Here is a 12,163-nt window from a genome sequence, read left to right on the forward strand (position 1 = left end):
ATTTCTTTCAAGTGGCAACATAACAAAACAGCGCTTGGCACGAAACCATAATTCCGATCCCCCCCCACACAGTCACTTGAACTCACACAGCAGGCTGAGGGGAGGCAGAAATATGATACAATATGCTAGAGTCCTGTCTTTGTAATCTATACTGAACAAAAATATAAACGCAACATGTAAAGTGTTGGTCTCATGTTTCATGAGCTGAAATAAAAGATCCCAGAAATGTTCCATATGCACAAATGGCGTTTTCTCTTAAATTTGGTGAACAAACTTGTTTACATCCCTGTTAGTGAGCATTTCTCCTTTGCCAAGATAATCCATCCACCTGACAGGTGTGGCATATCAAGAAGCTGATTAAACAGCATGATCATTACACAGGTGCACCTTGTGCTGGAGACAATAAAAGGCCACTCTAAAATGTGCAGCTTTGTCACACAACACAATGCCACAGTTTTGAGGGAGGGTGCAATTGGCATGCTGACTGCAGGAATGTCCACCAGAGCTGTTGCCAGAGAATGTAATGTTAATTTCTCTATCATAAGCCGCATCCAACGTCGTTTTAGAGAATTTGGCAGTACGTCCAACCGGCCTCACAACCGCAGATCGTGTATAAACATGCCAGCCCAGGACCTCCACATCCGGCTTCTTCACCTGTGGGATCGTCTGAGACCAGCCACCTGGACAGCTGATGAAACTGTGGAGTATTTCTGTCTGTAATAAAGCCCTTTTGTGGGGAAAAACTCATTCTAATTGACTAGGCCTGGCTTCCCAGTGGGTGTGCCTGGCTCTCAAGTGGGTGGGCCTATGCCCTCCCAGGCCCACCCATGGCTGCACCCCTGCCCAGTCATATGAAATCCATAGATTAGGGCCTAATGAATTTAATTCAATTGACTGATTTCCTTATATGAACTGTAACTCAGTAAAATCGTTGAAATTATTGCATGTTGCATTTATATTTTTGTTCAGTATAGTTGTAAATGTACATGATTTATGTATGTATGTTTTGGATGGTGTATGATTGTCTCTAATGGTTGTCACTGTTTTATTTCTCTCTACCCAGACTGACCTGGCTGACAAGGGGGTAGGTACTATTACATTTTTATTTATTTTTTATTTTTTGATGCAATTGAAATACTATCCTCATTCAACAAATACATAATTAAGTTCAGGGACTGCATGGTCATACAGTGGGGAAAAAAAGTATTTAGTCAGCCACCAATTGTGCAAGTTCTCCCACTTAAAAAGATGAGAGAGGCCTGTAATTTTCATCATAGGTACACGTCAACTATGACAGACAAAATGAGAAAAAAAAATCCAGAAAATCACATTGTAGGATTTTTAATGAATTTATTTGCAAATGATGGTGGAAAATAAGTATTTGGTCAATAACAAAAGTTTCTCAATACTTTGTTATATACCCTTTGTTGGCAATGACACAGGTCAAACGTTTTCTGTAAGTCTTCACAAGGTTTTCACACACTGTTGCTGGTATTTTGGCCCATTCCTCCATGCAGATCTCCTCTAGAGCAGTGATGTTTTGGGGCTGTCGCTGGGCAACACAGACTTTCAACTCCCTCCAAAGATTTTCTATGGGGTTGAGATCTGGAGACTGGCTAGGCCACTCCAGGACCTTGAAATGCTTCTTACGAAGCCACTCCTTCGTTGCCCGGGCGGTGTGTTTGGGATCATTGTCATGCTGAAAGACCCAGCCACGTTTCATCTTCAATGCCCTTGCTGATGGAAGGAGGTTTTCACTCAAAATCTCACGATACATGGCCCCATTCATTCTCTCCTTTACACGGATCAGTCGTCCTGGTCCCTTTGCAGAAAACAGCCCCAAAGCATGATGTTTCCACCCCCATGCTTCACAGTAGGTATGGTGTTCTTTGGATGCAACTCAGCATTCTTTGTCCTCCAAACACGACGAGTTGAGTTTTTACCAAAAAGTTATATTTTGGTTTCATCTGACCATATGACATTCTCCCAATCCTCTTCTGGATCATCCAAATGCACTCTAGCAAACTTCAGACGGGCCTGGACATGTACTGGCTTAAGCAGGGGGACATGTCTGGCACTGCAGGATTTGAGTCCCTGGTGGCGTAGTGTGTTACTGATGGTAGGCTTTGTTACTTTGGTCCCAGCTCTCTGCAGGTCATTCACTAGGTCCCCCCCTGTGGTTCTGGGATTTTTGCTCACCGTTCTTGTGATCATTTTGACCCCACGGGGTGAGATCTTGCGTGGAGCCCCAGATCGAGGGAGATTATCAGTGGTCTTGTATGTCTTCCATTTCCTAATAATTGCTCCCACAGTTGATTTCTTCAAACCAAGCTGCTTACCTATTGCAGATTCAGTCTTCCCAGCCTGGTGCAGGTCTACAATTTTGTTTCTGGTGTCCTTTGACAGCTCTTTGATCTTGGCCATAGTGGAGTTTGGAGTGTGACTGTTTGAGGCTGTGGACAGGTGTCTTTTATACTGATAACAAGTTCAAACAGGTGCCATTAATACAGGTAACGAGTGGAGGACAGAGGAGCCTCTTAAAGAAGAAGTTACAGGTCTGTGAGAGCCAGAAATCTTGCTTGTTTGTAGGTGACCAAATACTTATTTTCCACCATAATTTGCAAATAAATTCATTAAAAATCCTACAATGTGATTTTCTGGAAAAGAAATTCTCAATTTGTCTGTCATAGTTGACGTGTACCTATGATGAAAATTACAGGCCTCTCTCATCTTTTTAAGTGGGAGAACTTGCACAATTGGTGGCTGACTAAATACTTTTTTCCCCCACTGTATACTGTACAGTTACATGTTGATTCTGAAACCTTTTCCTGCCTTTTTGAAGTGTCCCCTGGCCCAACGATGTGCCTGTGAGAAGGGCGAGAGAGGGCTCAGTGGTCCAACCGTAAGTACTTTCACTGTCCTTTCCAAACACTCCCCAATCACAGAACACTTCTCTTTTGAAATCAAAGAAAGTAGTTTGTTCCTGAAGTGCTGAATTCCATGAAATGTTCTAAAGAGGAAGCTAACATAGTTCTGATATCAGAGGTAATTGCTTGGTTATGTCGAAGAACCCCCTATGGGCAGAGCAAGCTGTCTTTCTTACATCTTCATTACCAGCATTCTGAAAATACTCCAAATGCTACAGGACAAGATAGATAGTTTTTCTCAATGAATGCTTCTTATAAACCTCAGTTGCTAATTTGCATTGCTTGTCCCGGCAAGTTATTGGACATTTCCTTTCCCACATAAGATGTCCTCCATGGAAACCAGGGGCAGCCTATGAAGGCCTTTACTCCCAATAAAAACAGGACCTTTGCCATCGTAAATAACACTTACTACCTCCATTATCAGCTAGTCAGAGATGGAGAATGTTGGAAGAGGCTTAAACTGTGACACTAGGTGTGTGATCTTCTACATCATCGGACCAGACTAGAGGCCCCTCTCTGGATGGATGACAGCCTTATTAATGTCAGGGTCCTCCGCGTCTGACAGTCTTGTGCTGAAAGACAGTTGCATGATCATTAACCAGGTGCTTTCTCTACAGAGAGATTCCTTACATTTTTACACTGAGACTTAAAGGCTCTCATAATTGCTCTCTTTAGTTTAATGGCCACAAACCGACGATAAGCTGCGAATGGCAACCACCACACGCTGTCCAGGTGCCACACGGCAACCTGACCTCTCACCTTTTGGTCAAGCAGCAACATGTCCATCCTTGACACACACACACACACACTCACACACACAAAGTCACCCCCCTTGTGACCTCAGGTCATTTTACCACCTGCAATGACCAAACAATGCTGACGCCCTCAGGGAAACTATGCTTCACTTTCCCTTTTCCCTACTTCTGTAGCCAGTGATGGTTTATCTCTCACTGACTCGCTGCAGATCATTTGCAAAGGATAGTGGCCTTCCGTCAAACATGTTTTGTTTTAAAGTTAGTTAAATGAATCTCATGTTGTTCCTTCATTCCACAGGGGAAGAAGGGTCGCCCAGGAGAAGATGGAGTCCCTGGTCTTAAAGGATCGAAGGTCTTTGATTTGTTATGATTCTATTCAATTATTTAATTGATTCACATACCTGCTGTGTTCCTGATGTCTCTCTAAGATGCAAGATACAGCACATTTCCATTTACTTTTCTTGTATAGACATATATTCCTAATATGAGAAATCTAAATGAAATAGCTCCAGTGTGTACTGTGTAAATAATATAGATGCCCTGTTTTCCTTTCCTTATAGGGAGAGGGAGGACTAAGTGGACTTCCAGGTCGGGACGGCGGAGAGGTGAGTGATACACTTAAATACATAGTATTTTTTTAATGAGATGTTCATATGCAGATATCCAGACATCTATAGATACAGATGTAGGATCTTAATTTGATCACCCTGTTGGAGGAGAACTTTCCTGCAATGCAGGAAATGTCAAATGTGTAGTGTATACAAGGTTTAAAAAGGCTTCTGAAGTTTGTAATTTCCACTTAGAATTTTCCCTTACGAAAAATGTATCAACTCCTACAAAAATGTCCATTAATTATAATCCACATAATAATTCACATTTCCTGTTTCTGCAGCAAACTGGCTCAAATTAAGATCATACAGCTGTATGTTGATTAAGCATTTATCAATGTACAGAGTATACAAACATTAAGAACACCTGCTCTTTCCATGACATAGACTGACCAGGTGAATCCAGGTGAAAGCTATGATCCCTTATTGATGTCACTTGATGTTAAATCCACTTCAATCAGTGTAGATGAAGGGGAGGAGACAGGTTAAAGAAGGATTTTTAAGCCTTGAGACAATTGAGACATGGATTGTGTATGTGTGCCATTCAGAGGGTGAATGGGCAAGACAAAATATTTAAGTGCCTTTGAACGGGCTATGGTAGTAGGTGCCAGGCGCACCGGTTTGTGTCAAGAACTGCAACGCTGCTGGGTTTTTCACGTTTAACAGTTTCCCGTGTGTATCAAGAATGGTCCACCACCCAAAGGACATCCAGCCAACTTGACACAACTGTGGGAAGCATTGGAGTCAACATGGGCCAGCATCCCTGTGGAACGCTTTCGACACCTTGTAGAGTCCACGCCCCGACTAATTGAAGCTGTTCTGAGGGCAAAATGGTGGGGTGCAACTCAATATTAGTAAGGTGTTCCTAATGTTTGGTATACTCAGTGTATGTATCACTATTGCTCACGATCTAACCTATTATACTGTGTTTATTTGCAGGGAAAACCTGGTTACAAAGGAGAGATGGTATGTCATTCAAGTTGCCATACATATTTATGTTATTTTGTAGCTACAGTACATTCATTTCATATGATGTATTGCTTTCCATTTCCATTCCACAGGGTGAGAGGGGCGAGTGTGGTATTCCAGGAATTAAAGGAGACAGGGTATGTATGAATAATCAAATTTGTCTGCTCTCTGTGTCCTGCTTTTGTTCTATTGGTCATATTACAGGCTGATTTATACAGTACCTTTCTTTACTGTTTCATTGAATGTCCACTCCCAGGGTCCTGAGGGTCCAATGGGCACCAGAGGTGTCAGAGGTCTCCAGGTGGGTAGAAAACAGCGACATGTACCTAGAAAATGCACATATTCAGATCAAAGTGTTAACCTTTTGTGAAACTCCTGTATAAACGCATACATACTCACTCCGTGTTCCCTTCCCCTCCCACGCACACACAATGTAGTTGATAATGTCTGTAATCAACTTGGATTGGATTCAGGAGTAGACAGAACATAGTAAATGTAAATCCGGGACACTCCATTTAGTATGATATGTTACGTTTTGTATGGTATGTATTCATTTGTGGATGTCCATCATCCATTTCGTATGCTATGTTACGAATTACAATTTGCATGATTTGCAATGCCAGGGTTGTGGGTTCGATTCCCACGGGGGGCCAGTATGAAAATGTATGCACTCACTAACTGTAAGTCGCTCTGGATAAGAGCGTCTGCTAAATGACTAAAATGTCAAATGTTACAAATTGCAATTCCTACAATATGCTACGAACTGCAATTCGTAAAATATGTTACACATTTGCTAAATGTATGATATGTTATGAATTCCAATTTGTTGTCACTAATGTTAGCTAAGTGGCTAGGTTTCTAACGCTAACATTAGCTAGGCTAAGGGTTAGAGTTAGGGGTTAGGGTTAAGATTAGGGTTAAGGTTAGGATTAGGAGTTAGGTTAAAGGGTTAAGGTTAGGGGAAGTGTTAGCTAACATGCTAAGTAGTTGAAAAGTAGCTAAAAAGTAGTAAGTAGTTGCAAAGTTGCTAATTAGCTAAAATACTAAAGTTGTTCCGTGATGAGATTCAAACACGCAACCTTTGGTTTGATAGACGTTTGCGTTGTACACCTACCCATCCACCTGACCAACCACCCTACTTTTGTTTGCCTTAAGTAACCTTCTGTCTTATGTAACCATACCAAACGTAACATACAGTATCACACTAATTTGAGTGTCCCGGATTTACCCTTACTATGTTACGTCTAGTTGATGAGACCAGGCTGCTGTAATCTCTTTAGATTTTCCCAGTAATTTAGCAATAGTATCTGGGTAAACTTCACTTTATATCTAGATGTGAATTGTGTCCTCCAGCACAGTATCAGACATGTACACTTGTTAAGGAGTGTTCTTTGTTCCTCCCCAGGGTTTACCCGGACCACAGGGTGACATGGGACCTGAGGGCCCTCAAGGAAAGAAGGTTAGTAAGAAGACACTTCATACTTACTTCATCACACACATCTGCTGTCACCTGTACACTTCCTTTTAATAGAACTTTAAAAGAGAGGTTCCTGACACCCGTTCTACTACCTGGGAGTCGAGGGGCATGTGTCTCCCCTAAAAGGCACATATGGAAGATATCGGCCCAGTGCCATTGTGCCGTCACCTTCATTTGTTCAGCAGCGTGGGGATTCATGCTAGTTTTCACAATCATATACAGGTTCAGTTAATGGCAGGGGTCCTGTTTCTAAATATACACTAGGAACTGCCTAGAGCATTGTCAACCTCCTTACCAGTCCTCTATAGGGATTGTCAAGGCACTTAATAACAGCTATGAAAAGTAAAAGGTTCTCTCTCCATGTAAGAACATGCAGGTGTCTGTTGGAAAGAGATAAAATGAACAAAAGGGTAAACACTTAGAATGTCAAAGATAGATTTTGCTCCCATAATATGAGTAAGTTATACTGTACGTGTTGAGTGTATGTGTTGAGGTTTCTGGCAGATGAAATTTTAGCAGCAGAGTGGATAGGTCACATCATTTGCTAGTGCTGACAAGAAGTGACTTATCTCTTACTAATTGAATCAGCACCACCATCAAATACTATTTTTCAAAGGTGGATGGATTATGGAAAGAGCAATGTTTAAAGTCTACCCTGTTATTAGGAATATGTTTTAATAATGTAAGGTGTTAAGCATTTAAAAGAGCAGGTTGACGTTTATTGTCATGAGTCTTGTCTTGGAGGCAGAACTGATCGATTTTCACTAAATGGGCCAGCTGCAAAGTCAAAATTGGCTATATTGTAAAGATTCATGAAAACAAAAATGTGCTGTTTGGTCCTCATTTAAGGTTAGGGTTAGGCATTAGCATTAGCAGTGTGTTTAGGGTTAAGGTTAGGGTTAGGTTTAAAATCCGATTGTATGACTTCTGTGCCAGCTAGTGACCATTCTGCAGAGCTGCCAGAAAGATTCATGACGGAAAAAGCTAACCTGCTTTAAGAGGTAAAATGTGATTGTTCCATTGGTATGGAGGTATGCAAAGAAAATTGTGAGAGATCTGCCTTGCTTTGGGAAAACGTTTTAAGTGGTTATCTCAGCTTTCTTCTTGACAGGCTCCACTTCTTTGCTGTTTCTCATTTAGGATGAAATATCTCCTAAGTCGTGAGTGAAGCTCATAATTACTGCAAACTCTGCAGCGAACCATTGCCTCCAGTAAAATAGCTCTTCATTGTTTTGAGACTGGTTGTTTTTGACTACTTTAAGTCGGAAACTCAACTGAGAAAGTGCCTGGCTGTAGGATGTGTCCTGACTTGTTTTATTTTATAGGGGCCAAATAGTTGCCCACTTTTCCATGTACAGTGCAGTTCAGATAATAGCTCATCCACTAGTACTGTTTTCACCTCATTTCAACCAGCGTTGTAAACATTGAAGTTAGGGTCAAACTTCAACTTAAATAAATGGACTTAACCTTAATAACAGGTTGTTACATCAATCAAATTTCAACATAGTCATCAGAACAATGTATACGTTGAAATTGTGTTGAAAATTCCACATAGAACCGTAAAAAGTATTTTTCATCCTATATTCAATATACTGTACTGTATATTGATTGTGTGGTTTAAATTGTTGAATTTTAGATTTGATTAGACATATTTGATTTGATATTATTTCAATGTTGATCGTAAAATGGCATGTTCAAATCAATGTCGTTGTTTCAACGTCATGCTATCAACCTAAATAAAGAGTTATATTGAAATAAAATGTGAAACCATAGTCCAACGATTTCTGCCTGCAGTGACTCCTACTGGTATATGAGGGGTAATGCACTTTAATGAGAATAAGTCTACCATCCAGATGTACCCTGCTTAGCAATCAAGCTGTGTTCGTTTCAGCTGAGCTATCATTTCAACACATTTAGACATTGATTCCATACTCATTTGCGTAGACTACCTAAATAACATTGAATAGTTGAAAGTAACTCCTCTAACTTTTCTTACACAAGCTGTATGTGAAAGTAAATTCGGAGTGAGGTTGCATTTATGTAGGCTACATTGACATTGATTTGCCTAACTAAGTACACCATAATTTCAACTTGTAGCTAGGCATACTATCATTCATCCATGGTTGATTGGATCTTTGGAAGTTTAGAAGTAGTAACCATTAGCCCTATAAATAGGATGCCAAATTCATGATATTAATAATACCGTTTTTTGGATATTGTCTTTTATATATGTTATTATATGTAGTTTTTTCAACACAATTTCAAAGTATATATAGTTCTGATGATTATGCTGAAATTAGATTGGTGTAACAACCTGTTAGGTTAAGTCAATGTATTTAAGTTGAAGTTTTACCCTCATTTCAATATTTACAAAGCTGGATGAAATGAGATGAAAACAGTACTGATTGATTACTTTTTTCAAATCCAATGTATTTTCCACGTTGATTCCACGTCACAATACTTCGACAAATTACATTAAATCAATATTGATTCAACCAGTGTGTGCCTAGTGGGTCTGCTTGATTTAGAACACGTTTGAGTAATTACCTTTGAGATCAGAAGTTTTGATATGAGCTTTTTCCCATCAACTTCAAAAATAGCCTCTGTGCAAGTATTTTCTGAGCAATACTAGGCGTTGTTTATAATTCAAATGTAGGAAGAATATAATTGATATAATATCAATATATATCTGAGTAATATAGATCAAAGGGCAATGTTTCTGTGTGATTTCAATTAACATTAATCTGAATCTAAATGTAAAACAACTGGATGTAAAAGTTTGATCTGCGTAAACAGAATTAGAACTTTGGACTGCCCTTTAGCTGTAACCAATGAGGGAAAAAAGTATTTGATCCCCTGCTGATTTTGTACGTTTGCCCACTGACAAAGAAATTATCAGTCTATAATTTTAATGGTAGGTTTATTTGAACAGTGAGATACAGAATAACAACAAAAAAATCCAGAAAAACGCATGTCAAAAATGTTATAAATTGATTTGCATTTTAATGAGGGAAATAAGTATTTGACCCCTCTGCAAAACATGACTTAGTACTTGGTGGCAAAACCCTTGTTGGCAATCACAGAGGTCAGACGTTTCTTGTAGTTGGCCACCAGGTTTGCACACATCTCAGGAGGGATTTTGTCCCACTCCTCTTTGCAGATCTTGTTAGGCTATGGTTCAACCCAGCACTCAGAGAAACAAACACGACAAAGGGAGTGGAAGAAACAAAAATATTTAATAAAAGTTAAAATTGTCTTAGTCCAAAAACAACTGAAGTAAAGGAACAGAGTGGGCTAGTCGGCTCCGGAGGAAGGAGAGGCTGAGGCAGGCAGGCAGGCAGGCAGGCAGGCAGGCCGACAGGCAGGAAGGCAGGCAGGTTGGGAGGTATGTCCGAAACTAAAGACAAAACAAATGACAGGTTAAGGAGAGTGGAGAGCCAGGCTGAAGACAAAGACAAAATAACTTTACTGGTGAGCCAAGTTACCGCTCTGGTAAGAACAACGATCTGGCGCCGGTGGAGAGCCATGCCCCGGAATTAGTAGTGCAGGTTGATTAGAGAATAGGATGCAGCTGCGTAGGCAGGAATCACTGGAAACAACCCGCAGCTGCACAGGAGAGGCAGATCCTGAGCACGCCCCTGATCCACTCCAGACACACCCACATAAAGGGGACAAACACACATACAGATACAACAGACACAGAGGGGACAAAACAAGGAGGAAGGGAAACAGAAAAGGGAGAGACAAGCTGCCCACATAACAGTACCCCCCCTCAATGGTCGCCACCTGGCGACCCACCAGGCCTGTCAGGGTTGTCGTGATGGAAGTCCGTGATCAACTGAGGATCCAACACAAAACGCTTAGGGACCCAAGACCTCTCCTCTGGTCCATAACCTTCCCAATCGACTAGGTATTGGAGACCCCTACCCCGCCTCCGAGAGTCCAGTAGCCTACTGACGGTGTAGGCCGGATGGTCGTCAATGAGACGAACAGGTGGAGGTGGAACAGCCGGCGGACACAAAAGGCTGGAGGACACAGGTTTCAGTTGGGAGACGTGGAAAGTAGGGTGTATCTTCATGGCTGAAGGCAACTTCAAACGAACCGCAGCGGGGTTAATGATGGACTCCACCACAAACGGACCCAGGTACCGAGGAGACAGCTTGCGTGATTTGGTACGAAGAGGTGCGTTCTTAGACGACAGCCAAACCTCTTGACCAGGATGAAACACAGGTGCGGGAGTCCTGCTCCTATCCGCTGTCATCTTGTTCCTGTCGGTGGTCCGAAGCAACGCTTCCCGAGCGTCGCGCCACACTCTCTGGCAGCGGCGGAGGTTCTCCTGAACCGAAGGAACAGCCAATTCCTTCTCCTGAGCAGGAAACAGAGGGGGTTGATAACCCATGGTAACTTCAAAGGGTGAAAGACCAGTGGCAGAGGTGGTGAGGGAGTTGTGGGCGTACTCTATCCAAGGCAGATGTTTGGCCCAGGATGATGGATGTTGAGCAGCCACACAACGAAGGGTTGCTTCGAGGTCTTGATTGGCTCTTTCTGTTTGACCGTTGGTCTGGGGATGAAACCCTGAGGACAGACTAACGGAAGCACCCAAAGCAGAACAGAAAACCTTCCAAACACGGGGAAGTAAACTGTGGGCCTCTATCAGATACGATGTCCACAGGTATTCCATGGGGACGGAATACATGTTGGACTAGGAGGTCCGCTGTCTCACTGGCAGACGGTAATTTTGGTAATGCTATATAGTGAACAGATTTAGAGAATCTGTCCACAATGGTAAGTATAGTATCATTACCTTCAGACTTGGGTAGGCCGGTGACAAAATCCATGGCTATGTGGGACCAGGGACGGCTGGGAACTGGGAGGGGTAGCAGCAGCCCCGAAGGGGACTGATGGGAGGCTTTGCCCCGAGCACAGGTTGAACAGGCTGCCACAAAAGCCCGAACGTCAGTTTCCATTGAAGGCTGGGGAACTCGTCCTCCTAGATGCGGCCGACCGCCTCTCTCCCGACGCCTCTCCCGCAACCGGTTGTCTAGCTTAATGGACAGGGAAACGAGAGAATGTAAATCATGTGGCTCGTCACGAGCAGCCAGTTCATCCTTAATGGCTTCATTCAAACCGTTTAGAAATGCTCCTTGAAGTGCCACATTGTTCCACTTGGAGTCCGCTGCCAAAGTCCAGAACTCAATAGAGTACTCAGCCACACTGTTAGAACCCTGCCTCAAATTAAAAAGTATCTTGGAGGAATTACCCACATGGTCAGGATGGTCAAAAACAGTCTTCAATTTAGCAGAAAAATCAGCGAAAGTCAATCCAGTCAAAGTTTGATTTGAGCACACAGCCTCAGCCCAAACCAGAGCTCTCCTCTTAACAGCCCCAGAACATAATGTACCTTAGAGGAATCAGTAGAAAATGACA

The 12,163-nt window shown here is 42.1% G+C and overlaps 1 protein-coding gene across 2 annotated transcripts in view; it reads left to right on the forward strand.

The window, feature by feature from the left end:
* Window positions 1-12,163, forward strand: part of LOC121536802 (collagen alpha-1(XXVIII) chain-like) — a 35,767-nt gene that overhangs the window by 4,641 nt on the left and 18,963 nt on the right. For both annotated transcript variants that reach the window (XM_041844364.2, XM_041844365.2), the window contains exons 4-11: window positions 1,064-1,084; window positions 2,843-2,902; window positions 3,981-4,034; window positions 4,243-4,287; window positions 5,230-5,256; window positions 5,352-5,396; window positions 5,516-5,560; window positions 6,665-6,718. In XM_041844364.2, coding sequence (XP_041700298.1) covers window positions 1,064-1,084; window positions 2,843-2,902; window positions 3,981-4,034; window positions 4,243-4,287; window positions 5,230-5,256; window positions 5,352-5,396; window positions 5,516-5,560; window positions 6,665-6,718 — 351 coding nt within the window. The remainder of the gene's footprint in view (window positions 1-1,063; window positions 1,085-2,842; window positions 2,903-3,980; window positions 4,035-4,242; window positions 4,288-5,229; window positions 5,257-5,351; window positions 5,397-5,515; window positions 5,561-6,664; window positions 6,719-12,163) is intronic.

The sequence above is a fragment of the Coregonus clupeaformis genome, chromosome 23 (genome assembly GCF_020615455.1).
Source record: "Coregonus clupeaformis isolate EN_2021a chromosome 23, ASM2061545v1, whole genome shotgun sequence".
In the NCBI taxonomy this organism is placed as follows: domain Eukaryota; kingdom Metazoa; phylum Chordata; class Actinopteri; order Salmoniformes; family Salmonidae; genus Coregonus; species Coregonus clupeaformis.